This window comes from Arvicanthis niloticus, chromosome 6 (genome assembly GCF_011762505.2).
Source record: "Arvicanthis niloticus isolate mArvNil1 chromosome 6, mArvNil1.pat.X, whole genome shotgun sequence".
NCBI classification, from domain to species: Eukaryota; Metazoa; Chordata; class Mammalia; order Rodentia; family Muridae; genus Arvicanthis; species Arvicanthis niloticus.
Window position 1 is genome coordinate 95,109,379 of NC_047663.1, and position 20,698 is coordinate 95,130,076.

At 47.8% G+C, this 20,698-nt stretch overlaps 1 protein-coding gene across 15 annotated transcripts in view; it reads left to right on the forward strand.

Moving 5' to 3' along the window:
* Positions 1 to 20,698, forward strand: part of Rbfox1 (RNA binding fox-1 homolog 1) — a 2,075,913-nt gene that overhangs the window by 131,274 nt on the left and 1,923,941 nt on the right. For all 15 annotated transcript variants that reach the window (XM_076937363.1, XM_076937366.1, XM_076937354.1 and 12 more), the window contains exon 2: positions 3,575 to 3,613. In XM_076937363.1, the coding sequence (XP_076793478.1) occupies positions 3,575 to 3,613 (39 nt within the window). The remainder of the gene's footprint in view (positions 1 to 3,574; positions 3,614 to 20,698) is intronic.

Consider the following 20,698-nt stretch of genomic DNA (forward strand, 5'->3'; position numbering starts at 1 on the left):
CTCTCACTTTGCCAGCAGAGTGACCTCCAACAGCCCAACCATCACTTCTGAGGGATGCTATGAGTTCACACTCATGGTGACTTTAGGAGAGAGCATGGCTGGGGAGGAAAAGGGGAAGCTGGTTCCAAGTCACATGGTGACTTGACTTCCCTGCGTTTGCAAAACCATCTCAATTTCATCCACATGTATTCGACTACACGCAATAGCTTGGCACCTCAGGAGTGCAAGCGGAGTTGTTCCTATTGACACCTGAGCCTCAGCTGTCCCTGTCCCCTCCTCTGCTCCCTGCCTTTTCCTTTTCTTTCCTCTCCCTTGATGCTCAGGGTCCCAGATGGTGAGAGCAGAAGCGAGGCATCCAGGGGGCCGGGGTGGCAGGGCGAGGCAGGCACCTAGTGATTACACCAGATGCTGTTTGGAATTAGAACCTCAGCCCTCACAGTGGCTCTGAGGATAAACTCGGCGTGCACTTTTCCCTCTTCTTCCAAGCCCCTGGGACATCTCCAGCAGAGGAGAAAGGAGTAAAGTTCATTTTTTAATCCTCCCCCGCCCAGCATTTCTACCTTTAAGTGGGCTCAGATTCGAACTGTATAATCATTTCAAAAATAACTTCCATCACTGGGTGGACTGGATGGATTCCTCAGTGGTGAAACAGCACAGGGAGGAAGAGCTGGCTAGTGGGTGGTGTGGAGAGATGGCCTGTTATCTCAGCGTAAGGAACCTTAGAGCTTATTAATAGTCTCTCTAATAAGGGCCAGGCATTTACCTGGGAGAGCAGTCTAGATTCCCTGAGCTCAGAGGGAATGCAGTAGGCTGCTGTTCTCCGCCACCTTCCATGGGATGGGGTGCACACACCTAGACACTGGCATCTGATCTGTTTTACCTGACGGTGCCCTCAGAAAGGTGCACTGATCCTGCTGTTATTGCCGGTGCTGGAATCCTCTCACTTCCTGATATGAGGCAGAATCTACTTGTTGCCCATAAACATAGGAACACACACACACACACACACACACACACACACACACACACACACACACACACACACACAAAGCTCATGGGGTTGCCTGGCACCATGTGTATGTTTGTCTGATGCACAATAGCATGAGACTGAGGATCAGGGAACACAACCTCCTTCCATGTAGGTCATGGGCTGTTTTAAACATCAGATACCCCGAGTGCATTTAGAAGTAGGGTTTGGGAGGCTTGGGGAAAAGGCTAGCTGAATAAAGTGCTAAATGCTCAATCAAGCAGGAGGGCCTGAGTTCAGATCCCCAGTACCCGCATAACAGACTGGTGCAGAGGTGCAAACCCTGTAACTGGGTGTCAGGGGCAGAAACAGGTGGGGCCCTTGGATTAGCTGACTAACAAGTCTAGGTGCTCAGCAAGAGATCCTGCCAAAAAAAGATGGAGAATGACGGAGAAAAGATATCTGACATTGCAGGTACATGAACATGGATACATGGGCAGACATAACCACACATACATGTAAATGCACACGTATGCATATGTAAGCAAGCAGACACACTAAAATGAACCATTCTTAGAGGAAGAGTTCAGTAAATGACAGTGCCCCTGTTGTGTGATTTTATGTTGCTGCCAGCCCCACACAATGGGGACACCGAACATGTTTGATTATTGAATCAATTACTTTTCCTGCTGCTGTAATAAAATACCCTGAAAAAAAGCAACGCAAGGGAGGAAAGGTTTATTTTGTCTCACAGTGTGAGGGTACCACCCATCATGGCAGGGGAGTTGGTGACATGAGAGCCGAGCAGCTGGTGACAGCATCTGCAGTCAGGGAGCAGAGGGTGGTAGATAGTGGTGCTCAATTCAATTTGTCCTTTCCCTAAGTCTAGGACCTCGGCAGCCCACAATAAGGTGCCCTCACATTTAGAGTGGGCCTTCCCACCTCGGTTAAACTGATGGGACAGTCCCTGACAGGTGCTATTGGGGGTGTGTGTCTGCTAGGCGATTCTAGGTCCTATCAAGTTGATAATCAATATTAATCCTCAAGGCTGTTACAACCAAATGAAGGGAAGTGCTTCTGATTCGAGGTTGGTCAGCTGTCCTGCAGGATGAACATTCCTCTTGTTCTTCCTCACAGCAATGGCTGCATGTGGGTTTTGGGGTTGTCTGTACTCTCTGTAATAGACTAGAAGTGCCACCAAGGTAAGGACTCCTTGTGTCTTTAGTGATGGTCACAGCAGTGGTGGACAGATCTGACATCTGGAAGGGAAAACCGACTTTGTGTTTCAATGTGACTTAAGGAAGGAAGCCAGTGTAGACAACCTAACCATGACTGAAGTACAGAGACTAACCTCAGAGAGCCTGAGAGAAAAGAGCAGGCCTTCTTGGTTTGCAGAAGGGTGTCTTGGCTCAGGGGTAGGTCAGCTCTCACATGTCTGGTCTTCCCTGTTGGCTGCTCACTCAATCTGCATGTAGTGTGTCTGGGTTGGTCCACCTCACTTGAGTGATGTTTTGTGAGGTACGTTCTGTGGTCTTGGCTGTGTCTCATCATGATGGGTAAGATGGTGCATTTCAGCCTCACGTCTGTAACTGAGCATGCTCACAGAGGCAAGGACTTGTCTCTATGGGTGCCTAGCTCAGGAACTGAGGTCTCGTTTTAGGAAGGAGTATAAACGTATGCTTTCTAACTTTTTTTTTTAGAAAGTCGCATGTTCTATTTCAGTTCTGTTGCTGTGATAAAAGACCCTGACAAAAGCCAGCTTAGAAAACGAGGTTATTCAGCTTCGGAGGCTAGGTCATTGTTCATCACTGTGGGGAAATCAAGACAGGAACTTCAAACAGCTAGTTACATCATATCCACACATCAAGATCAGAGAGAAATCAATGCATGCTTGTGTTCCGCTTGGTTTCTCTACTCTTATTTGGTTTAAGATTTCCTTCATAGGGAATAGTGTCACCCTCAGTGGGCTGGGTCTTTCCACATCAATCAACTGTTTAATAAAGACTATCTTCCATAGATATACCCACAGGCTAACCCAGTGTAGACAGCCCTCATGGAGACTCTCTTCTCAGCTGATTCTAGGTTGTGTCAAGTTGACAAACAAATCTAACGATCACAGTACACAAACTCCAAATGCCAATTATGAAACTGAGTGTGCTCTGGTCCCCATATCCTCTTGTTTTCTTCTCCTTGCTGATGAGGTTTTCCTGCTGCTCCCCACCCACCCCTGCCTTCCCCAGGACATTTGCACACACCATTCCTCGATGAGGTTTTCCTGCTGCTCCCCACCCACCCCTGCCTTCCCCAGGACATTTGCACACACCATTCCTCTACACATCTGGCCCCTTCTGGCTTCTGCCCACAGCAGCCGTCTTATTTCATCACCTTCCTGACAAGGCCAGGCACTTGTCATCTTGTTATAAATGAAGATCCTGCCCCCTCAACTCACATTTATTATTCACTCAGCAAACACCTTAGACTGGATAAATATTTATTTCCAAGTAATGTAGCTACTGCACCTGTGAGAAAAAAAAACTCAAAACCAGTTGTTTCTTAAACACTAAACCTTCCTTGTCTTTCTGTTTTTCTTTCTGTTTTTCCATACAGGATCTGCTATCTCTGCCTCCTGGCCTGGTGGAGAATCAGGTAAGCATTCATTATATTCTAGGTGAAGATGTCATGTTTACTAGAAATGAAGAGGTAAGTCAATCTCCTGTGACAATGTCCTTTTTGCTTCTTTAGTTAGCAGAGTCATGTTGTAGGAGGCATTGGTAGGAGAGAAGGTGAGTTGCTATCAGTATTGGTGGCCTGTGGACCTCTGGATGTCCCTTTCTACTTCTAGTAGGGACTTCTGAGCCTAATGGTCACATTCCTGCCATCAGACATAGCACTCCAATTCCAGTGCCTAAGGCAGACATCGCCAATCAACAACAGCACCATTCACTTCTTCTCTAGAATAGTCACTGTTAATCGATCATCAAGGGCTCATGAGGTGAATAAAACCTCTTGGTATCTGTGATGGGGGAGCTCTAAAGATGGAGTTCATTTTTCCAGGGTTGCAAGTAGGTGGCCAAAGAGTTGGTTTCTCAGGCATCGTGGACTGGTTGTCAAGAAGGAACAGCAGGCTTGCTTGCCTTTTCTACTGTATTGCATGAAAGCAGTTGGAGGAAGCCCAGCTGCCTAATCGCCTCACCCCACCTCTTACTGCTGGAGGTACCCCAGCTCTGCCTGAGGAGAACACAACGGCACCAAACGGCGCTACGCCTCGGGGCAATGCATTATTCTTTATTGATTCCAACTCTGCCTTATTATTGTTGCTTACCGAGGAACTAATGTGATTTCTAATGAAGCCATGAGGCTTTCAGGTGGATGAAGTAAGAGTTTATTTCCCCTGGGATGCCATGTCATCCTCTCTTCAATTAAAACTTGTGAAGGAAAATTAATACAAATGTACGGAGTTTTTCCCTATAAGATTAATGTCCAGACAGTAGATTTTCAGTGTTCATGTGGGATTCGTGTGTGATAGAATTGGGGGCGTCACAGGGCTGGCCTCCAGTTGGTGGGAGATTAAGTGTGAGAAGCTTAATCAGGAGGCTGAATCTGAGGTGATTATCAAATGTGGTGACTGGGCCGTGTACTGTACTTTCCTGCACTGCTGGATCATCCTGTCAGCAGGGTCACCACCTGTCTCTAACTCTTCTCATCGACTGTTTTCACCAGTCACTGGTAGAAGTCTTCATGTTCTCTCTCTCTCTCTCTCTCTCTCTCTCTCTCTCTCTCTCTCTCTCTCTGCACATGTGTGTGTAGATGTATGTGTGCGTGTATGTATGTATGTATGTATGTATGTATGTATGTATGTATGCATATGGAGACCAGAGGACAAGTTCAGCAGTCAGTTCTCAAAGCATCATATACCTTGCTTTGTTTTGTTTCACAGGGGTCTCTCCTTAACTTGGATCTTGCCAGATAAGGTTAGGCTGGCTGGATAGTGAGCCCCAGAGCCCCACCTGTACCTGCCTCTCCAGCTATAGGATTACAAGAGTATTCCACTATGCACTGCCTGATTTTTTACGTGGGTGGTAGGGTGGGGTGTCAAACTCAGGTCCTCATGCTTGCAAGGCAAGGACTTATGGACTGAGCACCCCCCAGCTTTAACATGTATTCGTGGAGGTAAGATTAGCCATTTAAAAATGAGTACTATGGTGGCATTTAGTACATCTGTAGTAGGATGTAGTCCCTACCTCTGTTCCTTCCAAAGCATCCCCATTACTCCAATGCAAAGCCTGGACTTGTCCCCTCCCTGCCCATCTCTGGTCCCTGGCAACTGCCTGCATGCTGCTTTTATAGGGTTACCCGTTCTGGCTATTTCATATAAGCAAAATTACAGAGTAGATGGCCTTTCATGTCTGGCTTCCATCATATAAGAAACGTTTGGGTGACCATACAGCCCAGTATCTCCACTCCAAGAAACTTAAACAAAGACATGAGTAGGCTCAGGAAATACTGATTTATAGTGGTCTTGCGCACAGTGGCTCAGAGATGAGATCAGTCCGAGAACTGCGATGCACACTTGTAACAGAGTCCTACACAGCCCTGGAAGGGAAGGAGATTCTGCTACAGGAATGGCGACAGGTAGCCTTTGCCAGGCCCGTGTCCTCTCTGTGTGATGTGATTGCTTTATCAGATGGATGTTGGAGGTTGTGAGACCGTGAGAGATGGGGTTAGATCAGGATGGAAAGTACTGCTTTCTTACTAGGTTTCCGTACAGCTACTGCGTCAGTAGCACTCTGGCTGGAGACCATGAATGGGCAATGTTTGGACCATTGGTTGTTTCTGCAGAGCCTCGGGCTGCAGTAGAGATTGGTTCTTACTCATCCAGTCTCCTGCTTTGTTGATTAAAAAGGTTTGTTTGACCTGGTTTCTGTGCCTGCCTGCCTGCCTTGTCTCTATCAGGGCTGACAAAATCAGCTGGACACATAGTACCAGTGACTCACTGGGTGCCTTGTTGGAGACTGTGACCACTCTCAGATGTCCTATCTCCCTGGCAAGACTAGGCCTGACCATCTTCCTCCATCCACATGGGGTAGAAAGAAGGCTGGAGAGGTAAGGTAACTCGCTCCTAGCTGTACCCTCTGCAGGCTTGTTTCTTCCGTTTGCCTAGAGGCTTTCCTTAGTTCCTTCGCACAGGCATTTACACACACCAGTATGGTGACGGAGTTCTTAAAGATCCCCTGCCTTTCTGACCTTCCTCAGTGTTTGAGGTCCCCAGAGCACTGTGAGGCACCTTGGTCTGAGGCAAGAAAGTGTGCGTGGCTTCCTGGCATGAAAGTGCATTCCATGATTCTCAAAGCTTAGGGGCCAGAGTGTGACTGGCCGGTTTATCTATAGTCAAGGTCAAGGTGGCCGCTGGCTTTCTCTTTCTTTCTCCCGACCCTGAGTCCTGACCCCTGGGCGCTTCACTCACTGAGCAGAGGGCAGACTGTCTGCAACGCTGCTGCTCATCTGACAAGGGAAGGTTCACAGAACTGGATGGGAAGGTCCCCAAAAGCATGGGACTGGCAATTGAGATGGAAATTTGACTGGTGTCGGTAGCACAGGCTAGATTCTTCCCTGCTTCCCAGCAATCACAACAGCTACCTACTCTGCCTGGAAGCCGACACCCACCCCATTTGCTCAAGCTCTCAGGGCCTGGGGCTGCTCACACATGACCCCAGCACAGGTTCCACAGTCTACCCAGTAGGGGTGGATTTCTGAAACACAGCTGTGGGGTGAGGACCGAGTGCTGAAGTGAAGAGGCTAGCCCACTGAGAGAATGCCCCTCCCTCCTGAGGTCTTCCCAGGAAACCAGCAGAGTCCACGTTTCTCCTCAAGGCACTCTGGGTAGGAGAAAGTGTCTGTCGGGGTCTGGGAATCACCACACAAACTATTCAGACACCAATCTCAGCCAAGCAGGGCTGGTTTATTGAACAACACACCCCAAGAATGATTGATCGGGGCTGCAGACTAGACTCAGAAGCTGCCTTGGACCTTGAGTTAAGATCCTATAGGGCTTTTAAGCCTAAAATCCACAGCATATGTGCCAAGTTATTCTACTACTTAGGATTTAGGGATTAGGGACTTCCTTAGAATCATGTCTGTGTTGTACCTTCCTGCTCCTGTTGGTTGGGGTATTCGCTGTGGCAGGGGACTTGCCTGGTCTAGCATTATTGTCTTAGCTTGTCAGCTCATGTGTATGTCTTTATCTGCCATCCAGGATGTCAGTTCCCAGGGAGGTCTTGGGAACTTAAACTTTACTCAACCCCTCTTCAAAATGGAAGGCTTTTTCCAAATGGCTTCTTATATTGGTACAGGTGTCTCTCTTACGTTTGGGTCCATTCCAGGGGCAGCTTATAAAGGCAAAAACCATAAAAGCTCATACACAGGTGCAGGAAGTGCTGCTCAGTGGTTGGTTCAGGTCCAAGCTTATTGTGGCTAACTATATAAAGCAGTTCTATTGACCTCTGCGGTGATTGGTTTCTAAGAACACCAAGGCACAAAATGTAGCAGAATCTGCAATCAGCTTCACCAGGAGAAAGTTTCCAAGTAACAGCAGTAACAACATACAAGAAAATGTCCTTATAATATTAGTAACAGCACAAAGTGGCAGGCCAGCCAGGTAACATTTCTACCTAGGCCTTACCATTGGAAAGGATTCAAACCCTGGTGTTCAGAGTTATGGCTGTTGCCCTGTCTGTGTTAAGTCTGCCTCCTTCTATTGGCTGTTGGTGAGTATGTCTTGGCTTTCTTCTTCCCCTGTGTGACAGGCCAGGACGGCCTTCCCTATCTTTTTCTGCTCACAACTGGTACTAACAGTCAATTAGTCCAGAAATCACAGCAGAATTTACCATCTGACCCACACAGTGGTTCCTGCTGCTGCAAAGGTGCTGTTGGCATTGTTGTGGGCATGAGGCCACTCCAGGAAGCCACAGACCCAAGAGAGCTGTTAGACCCAAGAAGGCCACCTGGAGCTGTCTACCCAAGATCCCTAGATGGATCCCAGCTCTCTTTGGAGTGGGTGGTTTACTGTTTATTTTAAGAATCCCAACTAAATGCCCAAGCATGAGCTGACCCCAGTCAGATTCCTGATCTTGCTTCTTCTATTTCCCTCGTCCTCATGGCCTCAGACCCAGCCTGATTCTCACTGAAAATTCTCCTGCCTCAGACTCATTTCTCCAGGGTTTAAGATTTTACTCTCTGTGGATCAGAAGTAATCTTGTCATTTCTATTCATTTTCTTCCTTCCTGGAAAGAGGGATGGCTCTGATAGCTCAGCTCCAAGAGTGCTAGTGAACATCTGCTGAATGGAACACAAAGTCTCACCTGGCACCTCAGCATCATCCAGCACCTCAGCATGCCTACTCCACTCTGTCAGGTCCAGGGGCTCCTTGCCACACCCACATTTTACATTGCTTTATCTGTTTCTGTACCGAGTAGAAATTCTTAAATTTGATAATTTTGTGTTGCATCTTTATAGTTCATTACATTCTCAGCATCTTGGTACAGGGAGAAGATATTTGGGAGATGAATGGCTGGGTAGGGCTGGATTGGCATATGGGTATATGTGTGAGTGGATAGATGGATGGATTGCCAGATTAATAGACAGATGGATAGATGGATTGATATGTAGGCATACTGATGGATAGATAGACAGATGGATAGACAGATAGATGGAAGGATGGGTGGATGGATGGATGGGTGGATGGGCATATTGATGGATAGATGGATGCATGCATAAATGGATATGGGTAGATGAACATATGGATGGATGGATGGATGTGGGGGTGAGTGGATGGATGGATAACGTGATAGACAGAAGAACATATTGATTGATGGGCAAATGGATAGGTGGATGGCTATATAGACACATGAATAGATGCTGTTACTGCTGGTCAAGAATTGTGCTTTACACACACACACACACACACACACACTCAAACCTGTCAACCTTTAGTGCTGTTCCTCAGATACTAACCACCTTACTTTTTTTATAAAAAAATAACATTTATTGTGTACATGTGTATGTGGGAATGTGGATATCTTAGCACAAGTATGGAGGTCTAAGGACAATTTGTGGAAGTCCCGGAGCTTGAACTCAGGTTGTCAGACTTGACCATAAGCTCTGGGGTACATTGGGTCATCTCACCAGCCCTACCTTGCTTTCTGAGACAGAGTCCTTCATAAGTCTGAAACTTGTTCATTAGGCCAGGCTGGCCCACAGGTCACAAGGATCCACCTGTCTCTGTCTCCAGGGTGCTGGGGCTGTGGGTGTGTGCCACCACACGTGGCTTTTAAAATGTGGATCATGGGAATCAAACTCAGGTTGTCACGCCTGCACGGCGTGCACTTCACAGACAGAGCCATCTCCCCATCCTGGGCTTTATATATTTTTAGTTTGTGTCATGTGACTTGTGGATCTACGGTTGAAACTCCAAGGGTATCAGATTGTCTACAGCATGTCGTATTCTGACATAGCTCTGGCTGTCTCTGGGGCCAGAGCACATCTGCTGGTTCCTTTCCCCTCACCTCCTGCTAGGGCAGGAGTCTCAGAAGGAGCATATGGCCTGGCTTTGCTCACAGGGTCTGAGGATCTCAGTGCTTTGATAGAGGAGTTATACAGAAGTATGTCTGCCCTAATGGGTGCGTTTGATCTGCCATTTAAAACACTCACATGGTACAAAGAATGGCTCCTTCAGTTGAGGTGATTGATTTTCGTGTCTCCCTGCTGGTTTGGAAGGCAGGCATCTTGTTACTAATTCCCTATGGGGCTGCCTTTAATCTCTACAGAAAAGGCAGCTGTCACCCTGGTTTCCATCTTGTCAAAGTCAAGAGCTAAACAGCCCTTTGAACTCAGGCAGAGAGGAGGGGCACACAAAGCCCCCCCGCACCGTACAGTTTCTTTCTGTATCTTCTGTCTTCTCAGCCATCACTACCATCTCTGGGCTTTAGGGTCATGCAGATGCCACAGTGCTATAGCATGTCTGAGCACGAGAGTACACACACACACACACACACACACACACACACACACACACACACAGGCTTGTGTTTGATACAGGATTTTATGTAACCCAGGCTAGCCTTGGACTTCTGATCTTTGTGTTTCTAGTGCCCAAGGGCTGGGATTACAATCCTGTAGTACCATACCTAGGGATGAAACCCAGGCCTCTGTGTGCTAGGCAAACACTCTATGAACGCAGCTCCAGCCCAGCCCTTCCCAGAGGTACAGTTTTGACATGGTCACAATGACAGGTCATATTAGAAGGAGGAGTTCATTTTTACCAGCTATTGTACCCAGTCCCCAGATACCTTCTCTTCTGTATTTTCAGTCATCCAATGACCATCTGTGGTTTCTATCACTTTGATGGTGAAAGTGAGGTTGGGAGATTTTGTAACTTGCCCAAGGCCTGCTCCCTGAGAAAGTGATCTGGGCTTGGCTACAGCTCGGGACCACAGTAATTCTGACCCATTGGTAATGAGGCTGCCCAGTGCCTGCTGTATCAGCAGACAGGTTTCTACCAAAAGTCTCTTAGAGGTGACCACCTGCTCTGCGGATACCTGGAGCTCTTACCAGACGTGAGGTCCCTGTCACTGACCCTGGCCTTCCAGACCTGTACCACTCACACCTTGATGTGTGTAATGTACAGGAAGTCCTGGGGGACTCATGTGAAACTGCAGTCAGCTAATGCATGCTAAATAGTTTGACTTAGCCACCTGGGGCTGCAAGCGCTCATCAAGTACTGTGCACACCACGTGCACGTGCATGCAAAACTTTCTTGCCATTTAAAGAAAATATTAAATGGAAAAGGGTAGAGTCTGATTCTCTGAGCTCTCTCCCACCTCACCATTGGGATTAAAGCATGTAACTTTGTACTTGACTTTATTTGACATGGGTTTTGGGGATTGAACTTAGGTCCTGGTGCTTACAAGGCAACGTTCGTACTGACTGAGCCATCTTCCCAGTCATGCACCAAGCCTTCCCTGGGCACTGTGCCTTCCATGTTGCCTTCCTGTCTTACTCTTCTGTGCCTGTTTCCTCCCATTTTCCTTATAAACACTCTGCTGCTTCCCCTACCCCTGCTACAACGGCACCTACTGCATTGTTCATAACTGTGTGTGGCTTGGGCTGGAAAGCACACTTGGCTGAGTGATTCCGCGCTGAATGTCAGATCCGCGCCATGCTGGAGTAGGGATACCAAACTGTTGGCTTTTAGAGACTGTTGTCCCTGGGCAGGTGGTTCAAACTTAGAGTCCAGAGACAGCCTCTGGGATCCTAGGAACATCAAGCTCTTGGAGCGATGGAGGGAACGGAGGAGGGAGGCAAGTGTCTGTCAGCTGGAGACCAATTTGAGGGACAGTCAGGTCTCTTGAACAGTCTCTGTGAGATGCTCCACTCTGTAGGGGACAGTGTTCTCTTTCATTAGCTTCCTGCTGTTCCCTTCATGCCTGTCTCCGGTGGGTGTCTTGTGGTGGTGACTGTTTTGGGGGAACACAGATGAGACACTGGGGATTTCCTCAACTGAGCATGAATAGAGTCCAGGGGATCTCTTGGCAGCCATCTGGATGTGGGTGACACACTGCAGGAAGCCTCAGGTTTTAGTGCTTTCCTAGGCTCTTCTGATTCAATTATGACCAAGGTTGGGCTGCCCATGAACTGGGCGGGTAGCTTGAATGTGCTTGGCCCAGGGAATGGCACTATTAGGAGGTATGGCCTCATTAGAGTAGGTGTGGCCTTGTTGGAGGAAGTGTGTCACTGTTAGAGGAACTTTGAGACCCTTCTCCCAGCCACATGGGTGCCAGTCTTCTAGTAGCCTTCAAATGAAGATGTAGAACTCTCAGCTCCTTCAGTGCCATGTCTGCCTGGACGCTGCCATGCTTCCCACCATAATGATAATGGACTGAACCTCTGAACCTGTTAGACAGCCCCAATTACATGTTGTCTTTTATAAGAGTTGCCATGGTCATGCTGTCTCTTCACAGCAATGAAACTCTAACTAAGACAGAGGGTGTGGTGATTTGAATAAGGATGGTCCCCATAGGCTTATATGTTTGACTGCTTAGTAACCTAGGGTGTGTTGCTCTTTGATAGGATTAGACTAGACCCAAATTCTCTCTGCCTGTGGATTAGGATGTAGCTCTGAACTACTGCTCTAGCACCTGCCTGCATGCCGCCGTGCTCCCTATCTTGGTGATAATGTATTAAACCTCTGAAACTGTAGTCAGATACCAGCTAATTGCTTTCTTTCACAAGAGTTGCCTTGGTCATGGTGTCTCTTCACAACACTAGAACAGTAACTAAGACAGAGGGGTTTATGGAGTGGGACCCAGAAGTTCTGGACAGTGACCCAGCCCCTCAGGTCCCAGAAGAATTTTTTGTTTTTAATATGATAGTAATGATTCTGTGGTCATATATTTGGTTGAAAAGTTGATTAGATTTACCAATGCAAGGCTTATCAGTGCCTTCAATATGGAACATAAATTCTCAACATCTCAGGAAATACTTAATGTATATTTTTTTATTCATATGCGTGTGTTCATGGGCGTGCACATTCATGTGCATGTGACAGTGTGTATAGAGGCCAGAGGACAACCCTAGCTGTCATTTCTTGGATGGTGTCCCTGGCTGTCATTTCTTGGATGGTGTCCCTATTTTTCTGTGTATGTGTATGAGGGTAGGCATATACACGTTACACTGTATACATGGAGATCAGAGGATCACCTTCGAATGTCACTCCTTGACTTTCCGTCTGGTCTGAGGCATGGCCTCTTCATCACTGTGGAAGCCACACTAGCTGCCTGTGAGCTAATGGAGATTCTGGAGTCTCAGCCACCCACTCTCAGCTTATGTCAGATTTTCTTCGGGTCTGGTATCTACACTCTGGTCACTAGGCTTGTATGGTGCCCCCCCCCCGCCCCCGAGCCATCCCCAAGCCTGCCTTGGTTTTTTTTGAGACAAGATCCTTTACTTGTTCTGGAAATTATTAATCCCAACCCAGGGTTTTTACCCCACTTTGATCCTTTAGTTCCCAAATAAAAGACACACACAGTCTTCCTATTTACAATAAGCCTTAAACAGTACAAGAGCTGGGCAGATACCTAGCCTCTATGCTATTAGAATCTATTTTCTTATATGCAATCCTGAATTATTACCACTTAGTATGCTTTATCTGGGTTGGTCTTAATTCCAATTGGCTAGAAACTGGGCCATGTTTTCTTGACTTCTCAACACATGGTGGCTTCTCCTTCCCCCTCCTGTACCTTCTCCCTTTGTTGTTCTCAAACCTCAAGCCCATGAAACCTAAACTGCTCAGCTGTGGGCTGTTGGCATCTTTACTTACCAATCAGAAATAACTTGGGGGCGGGGCCACTTATCTAGTGTCTTAGCGCAGACTCTTTAGTCTCTGGGGCAATTAGTCCTGGGAGCCCACACTTAGCATTACAATAGATAACAAAAGACCAGACCTCAACACTTACAGGTCTGGAACTCACTGAGTAGGCTACATTGGCTGTCCAGTGAGCCCCAGGGATCTGTCTGTCTCTGGAATCATAAATGTGTACCCCTGTACCTGGCTTTTGATGTCAGGTCTAGAGATTGAACTCAGGTCCCTTGTGCAGAAGGCATTTGGCTCAGCTATCTCCACAGCCTCAGTCTGTCCTGAGGACAGAGTGTCTTCCTTGTCAGGCGTTCTGAGATGTCAACTTGCAATCTGGGGATCCTTGACATTGCCTGCATGGCTGAAGTACGTATGTAGGCTGTCTCTTCATCACTCATGTGTGGAGCAGGAGGGTCCGTGGTGAACTAATCTTTCATGATTGGTGGATTCGTACTCCATCTACCCTAGGTGCCACCCTACTGGGGAGCTGTATGCACACCATCCCAGACTGTCATATTTGAAGGGTTGATTGTAGGGGCAGTTGCTACCATGGGTGGGGCGTGGCTTTCTGGTTCCTAAAAGGACTCCCTGGAGATGCATGATTGTGACAGAGGAGGAGGATTGCTATACAGAACATCTGGCTGCAACGCTCTCCCATCTCCCTATCCTCCCGGACCCAACCTACAGGAAAGGCAACACATAGTTCTACCTGCTTACCCCCTGAGGGTGCCTGACTGCCTACTTGTAGGCAGCCCTGCCATGTGTTTTCTCTGGCCCCTCAGAAGAAAAAAAAATCTGCATGCAGCCCGTTGAGCTGAAATTCTTTATCCCCAACCTGCTGGGAGGAGCAGGCCACAGAGGAGTCCACAGCCAAACACTACCCACTCCAGAGGCTCATGATGGATCAAATTTCACAGCCCTGTCAGTTTTCATTCCATTTCATGCTAGAGAGCAGCTTTCCGAAAGCTAAATGACATTTGTACCTTCAGATGCAAGCTGCTGGATGCCTTGAGGATGCCAGAGAGAAGAAACGCCTGCTCCTGAGGCAGGGCTCTCAGCCACCCTTCTAGTAATGGATAATAAATGTGTAGTTATTTAATTTGGAGTCAGAGCTGCAGTGTTATTGATTACCTGGACCATCTAAAGCTCCAGAGGGTGAAAGCCTGGTACATGGAGAAGTGTGTTTTTAGCAAATCATCACATTTAGCATGAAACGCAGGCTTACGAAGAATGGGCAAGGCCCTTCTCATTGAACACTATAAATGTAGAATGGATAGGACTCAAAGATGAAGAGGATGGAGAGATGGATGGATGGGTAGATGGGTGGATAGATGGATGGATGGACAGATAGATGGATGCACAGGTGAATGAGTAGCTGGGTGAATGGATGACTGATGACTGGGTGCCTGGATCAAGTAATGGAATGAATGGATTGAATGGTGAATGGGTGATTGGATGGAGTGATGGATGAACAGGTGAATGGAGAGAGATGGATTGGATGAATAGACGGATGGGTAGGAGGCTGATGGGCAGGATGGATGGAGAGGTGGAGAGATGGGTAGGATGTATGTATGTATGTATGTATGTATGTATGTATGTGTAGGATGAATGGATGGATGGATGGATGGAAGGATGGATGGGTGGATGAATTAATGGAAGGATGGATAGGTGGATGGATGAATGAGTAGAATGGCTTGGCTAGTTGGATAACTAGATAAATGGACAACTGGATGGATTAATAGATGAATGGGTAGATGACTCTGTTCCTGGATGATGATTGGTTGAATGATGGATGATGACTAGATTAAGGAATGAATGAATGGATGGGGAGACTTAGTATTTGCTGGCTTCTTCAGCCACACTCTCTTCTTTTTTCTTCCTTGCACTATGTCATGGATGCTTCTTTGTGTAAACTACACACTACACTGCTTTCTAATTGGATTTGGGCAGTAGAGAGCTGTCAAGTCACGGGATGAGTGTAGGGTTGTGGGTCCCTAGTCCACTCTGCCACAGGCAGCGGCTGCTCGGGGACCCAGGATGTGGGAAGTTGATGAGGCTTACTCCACGCTGTTGCTGGGCCAGTGTTGCACTGCAGGGAAGCCCTGAAACACCGCTCTGGGGGTAGCAAAGCACAGTCTGAGATGTGGGACAGCAGAACCTGGTTTGGGGGTCCCTGGGCCTGTGGGGTTCTCAGTGTCTTGGACACCCAGGCAACTCTGGAACTCGCTGAAGAACTGAGAATGAAATCGGAGTCCATGGGTTGGATCTGGCAGGCTGAGGGTTGGGGAGCTACGGCTGGTCCCATGGGGAGAGTCCTTGGCTTGGGCTTGGTGGTGGTCATGGCTGGGAGTGCAGAGAGGCCTTCTACTGGAGATTAGACAGTGGCTCTGGAGGCAAAGCCATCTCCGTGGCTCCCCATGGCAGAATCGACTTGTGACACAGTGGGCTTGGACTTCTGTCCTCCACAAATGCACAGAAATAAATGTCTGTTGTTTAAGCTCCATGGATATGGTACATCAGCTGACCAGGTCATGACAGCCTCGCTTGGAAAGGTGTAATCCCAGCACTGAGGAGGTAGAGGCAAGAAGAACGTGCATGCATTATGGGGGCTCCAAGGTAGCAGCTGGCATCATTCATTTCATCTTTGTCCCCTGAACCCTCTCAATGACTGTGCCTGATTGTTCCCAAGTTTCTGCGGACCATCATGCATTCCAAATAGAGAACAGAAAATGGACAGTCATCTTAAGGTGCACAGCTTACTTCCAAGGGCTGGGCCCTGGGATGAGTTAAATTCTAACATAGACAGGTGGACTAGAAGGACATTTCTGGGCAGTGTGTGTGTGTGTGTGTGTGTGTGTGTGTGTGTGTGTGTGTGTATACAAGCCTGTGATCTCAATCCTTGGCAGGCTGAGACAGGAAGATAATGAGTTTGTATCTAGTCTGGGCTACATAGCAATGCCCTGTCTCAAAACCCAAACCAGACTAGGCAGATTGGGACTCACATTCTAGCACTTTGTGGCCTTTGGCAAGAGGGAGTCTTGGTCTTCCCTCTGTGTGTCTGCTTGACAATCGGTGGCACCAGCACCTGCTGTTTTGCATGAGAGCATAACATCCTTACCAATGGCTGGCACTGCTGTTTGTCACTAGTACATCCTGAAACTCTGTACCTCCTGGCCAAAGACCAGAAACCTGCCTGGGCTCTGTTTCGTGACAGAGAAGGACTTTCACTGCTCCAGCCACCATGCTGTGGGGGGATTTCCTTGTGGGGAAAGAGACAAAGAAGTCCAGTTGCTTCCCAAGGTTACACAGCTGATTTGATGTGGGGCTGGACATGGAGGTCAGTCCGGACTCTCCAACCGTCTCTTGTTTTGTATACCAGGACCTGCCAGCCTTCTTGGCCCCAGAAGTGCTGACTGAGAGGACACCTCACAGCTGGAGCAGCTGGAGCAGCTGGAGGGAGGTCAGGCTCAGGGCAGGGCTACTGCGTCCTGCTGTGCTGCCTTCTACTGCTAGCTGGCCTTGAGCTTGTAGCTGCTGACTGGGGCGGTCCTTAGTTGCCAGTGTCAAAGGTTCAGGAGTATAAGGGACAGGAGATGTGATTTCTCATCCTCTGTGGCTACATGGTGCTACCAGCAGCATCTGAGCTAGGCTCTCCTAGTTTACTGTAGTGGCAAGTTGCTTGTGAGGAAGGAGGATGACATACATAGCTCTACGGTAGTCACTCGCCCACACCGTGTCTGCTTGCCCGTCAGTCCTCACTCTCACCTTATTTCAGACTTGTGTCATCATTCTCTGTATATGCCAGGCTAGTTGGCCTGTCTCAGCTTTCCTTCGCCCCATGGGGATGGCCTGGGTGTCACATGCACGCTCCCATGGCTAACTCTGTATGGGTGCTGGAGACCCAAACTTGTCCTTACATACTTGTACGGCAAGTGCTTTACCCAGCTCTGGGACAAGCACATTTGACCTCATTAAGTCCTCACAAGACTCTGTGAGGTCATAGGGGCCACCTCCCGTAGGACAGCAATCAGCATGCAAGAGTTACTCAGGGTCACCCCCAGTGTCCCAGTGCTAGAGCCATGATTTGGAAGCAGATTGCCCTGCCAGTTAACTACATGTCCCCTAGTGTGCTGGGACTTCCAGAGGTGAGGAGGAAGAGGTCTTGAGAATGGAGTGTTTGTTGCTACCTGGCTTCATTCTGAAGAATTTCTCTAGGGTGCTGACAGTTAGAGGAATCTCTGGCTTTTTTCAGGGCTTACTCCAGGGCTGGGGAGAGAAGAGTGGCCAGCTTGGCTCCTAGGGCCTCTCCTCTACCAGCTTTGAGCCTACGAGATTCTCCAGTTTTAAATTCTCTGGGAGGCCAGATCAGCCTAGTCCTTCAACCAGAGCCGAGTTCATGAGGCCGTAGCGCCCCCTGCAGGCTGTGAATAGAGGTACAGGTGCCTCAGACCAGCATGACTAGTGTTTTTTGTTTTGTTTTAATTTTTGGTGAACTTTTCTTCTTTTAAATCCAAGCAAATCAAATATTTGTATAGGTAACAGATCCTAAGAGGACAACCTGAAAGATTTCCATAGATCAGACGCTCAGTGGACACAAGACCCCTTGTCTAGGAGTGGATTCCTTGTTCCCTGGGATCCATAGAGGTTTGGTTCTGGGACAGCCATAGGCACACAGACCCAAAGATGTCCCATTCTTTTCTATAGCAAGTTTCAGAGTTCCATACAAGCCCCACATACCCACCATTTCCTACACTACCTCTAGATGTCTTATAACTCCCAACACAGCAATGTGAATGCCAGGGAGATAGTTTATCTGTCTGTCTGTCTGTCTGTCTGTCTGTCTGTCTATGATAGATTGTTTAGTAAATACTAACAATTCAACAATTCAAGTCTATATAAGTAAACAGGTATATTTTCAATGTGTGGTTGGTTTCATCTACAGACGTAGGATTGGAGACTTTGAACCTATGAATTTGGAGGTCAGTGGTATTACCACCCACCCAGATCCCCCTCCCCAAGTTGTTTTTCAAGAGCCACGGGCATTTTACCCATGCTCATCTTCCTATCCATGGAGTCACCAGTAATGTGTGTTTTCTACCTGGCTTCTTCCATGAGAGATAGATATGTTCACCATATCGCAGACGCCCTCAGAGCTGTGGCAACCTGGTTTATAATATACCCGTAGGAGCATGGGTCCTGCTAGTGTTTGTCAAGAAAAGTTTTATTGGAATGTGGCCACACCCTTATCCCCACATTCTTATGTCTGCTTTCACATCATGTGAGCAGAGCTGACCAGGCGTGGCAGAGACATTAGAGCTTTGTATAGTTTGTCAGTGAACACCTAGCTTAGGCAATCCTGGTACCTTAGGGCTTTGATTCTGGATTTCACTCCTGCTCTTGTTTTTTCTTCCTCCAGACAACCTCCCAGCATCCTTGAGACTTTTTGTTGCTGTAACAAAGTCCAGGGATGACAACTGAAAAGGAAGGGATTTCCTGTGACTCTTGGTTGCAAAGGTTGCAGCTGGTGACCACCTGACTTCCTAGAGTCTGAGTGAACCAGAAGAAGGGTGGGATTGGAGAACAAAGGGATGTCATCCAACTGGACAGGAGGCAGAAGGAAATGGAACAGGACCACCAGAGAACTCTCAAAGGCCCATCCTCTAAAGGCTCCACAACCTCCCCAAATAGCGCCACCAACTGGGGACCAAGTATTCAAATGTGAGCATAGGGGCCCATTCCAGACTCACTCCACAGGCCCCTCTTCTGCTCCTGAAGGATTCTTGTTCTGGAGAACAAGTCCACCTAAGACCTGACTTGTTAGAATTTGCAGGTTTGAGCATCTTTCATCCCAAACATGTTAGATCAGAAGTGGTTTGGAATGGTGATGTCTGCAGATGTTGAGGTGTTTGTGTTGGAGATAGGACTTAAGCACTAAATTTGTTTATGTTTCAGGCACCCTTACACGCATATCCAAAGGCAGCTTTGTAAAAACAAACAAACAAACAAACAAACAAAAAAAAAAAAAACAAAAAAAAACCCCCACATTCAGAATGGTTATGTTTGAGTAAAAGTAGACTTTTGCTTTCTTTATTCAGTACTGGGGATATAACCCAGGGTCTTGCTTACACTGAAAAGTGTAAGCAAGTGCTCCATCACTGAGTTGTGACCTCAGCCCTTACTGGGGAATCCTAGGCAGGCCTCTACTGCTGAGTCCTGACCCTGCTTAGATATGGAGTTTTCTATTTGTGGCATTGTGTTAGTGCCCAGGAATTTGGATTTTTTGGATCAGGACTTCTCAATCAATAGAAAGAACTAACTTCCACTTTGAAACAGGGCTTTTTTCATGGTGGAGCTTGAAGTTAAACAGAGAGAGGGGGGAGAGGGAGAGGGGAAGGAGGAGGAGGAAGGGGAGGAAAAGGGGGAGGGGTAGAAGGGGAGAAGGAGGGGGAGAGAAAGAGAGCTGCCTCAGCTCAGTTGCCACTCTCCCTCTATTGGTTGGCATTCCGGGTGTGATTAACAGTGTTGCCCAGGCATACCCAGGCTGGTCGAATGTAATGGGAATAGTACATGAATGACAGTCAGATCCGGCAAGATGGATGGAGCTGCCTTGGCTTTCCCCCGAGTGAGACTAGGCTGAGCGTTGATGCAGCAGTGTGTTCTCCTTTTCTGCTCATTAAAGTCTAATGTCTGAAAACGTCTCCATTGCCTCTATTAGAGACCCTGAGCACACGTACAGGTAACCACACCGGAGACTGATTAAATCTCTCCCTTTGTGCTAGTTTGAGGGAAGGTGTTTTTGCAACCGTAGCCAAAATACAAAATGAGCCACCCTGTCATGTTTGTTGTTGCTCCAGAGCAGACAGTGGGGGAAGAGCAGAGGAGCAAGTGGAAAAAAGGGATTTAGGAAGGCAGGTGATAAACAGGCTTCTCATGGGGCCACGAGAATTCTAGAGGGGTTCTCTTCATGGCAGAGCTGGGGCTGGCCCCAGCTTGGAGACCAATTTGTCCTTGTCTAATTTATAATCTGAGACTGGATGATACATCCCTGCTAGAGCAGCACAAGGAAGCTGAGCCAAACCTTTGTGTTCACATGTTGTGTGTGTGTGTGTGTGTGTGTGTGTGTGTGTGTGTGTGTAGGGCAGAGATTGATGTCCCATGTCTTTGTTGCTCTCCACCTTATTTCTTGAAACAGAGTGTATCAGTGAACTTGGAACTCATTGATTGGCTAGGCTGGGTGGCCAGCAAGCCTCCAAGGATCCCCCAATTTCCCCGCTATGCCTAGTGCTAGGATTGCAGGCGTGTGCCACCACGTCTGACTTCTC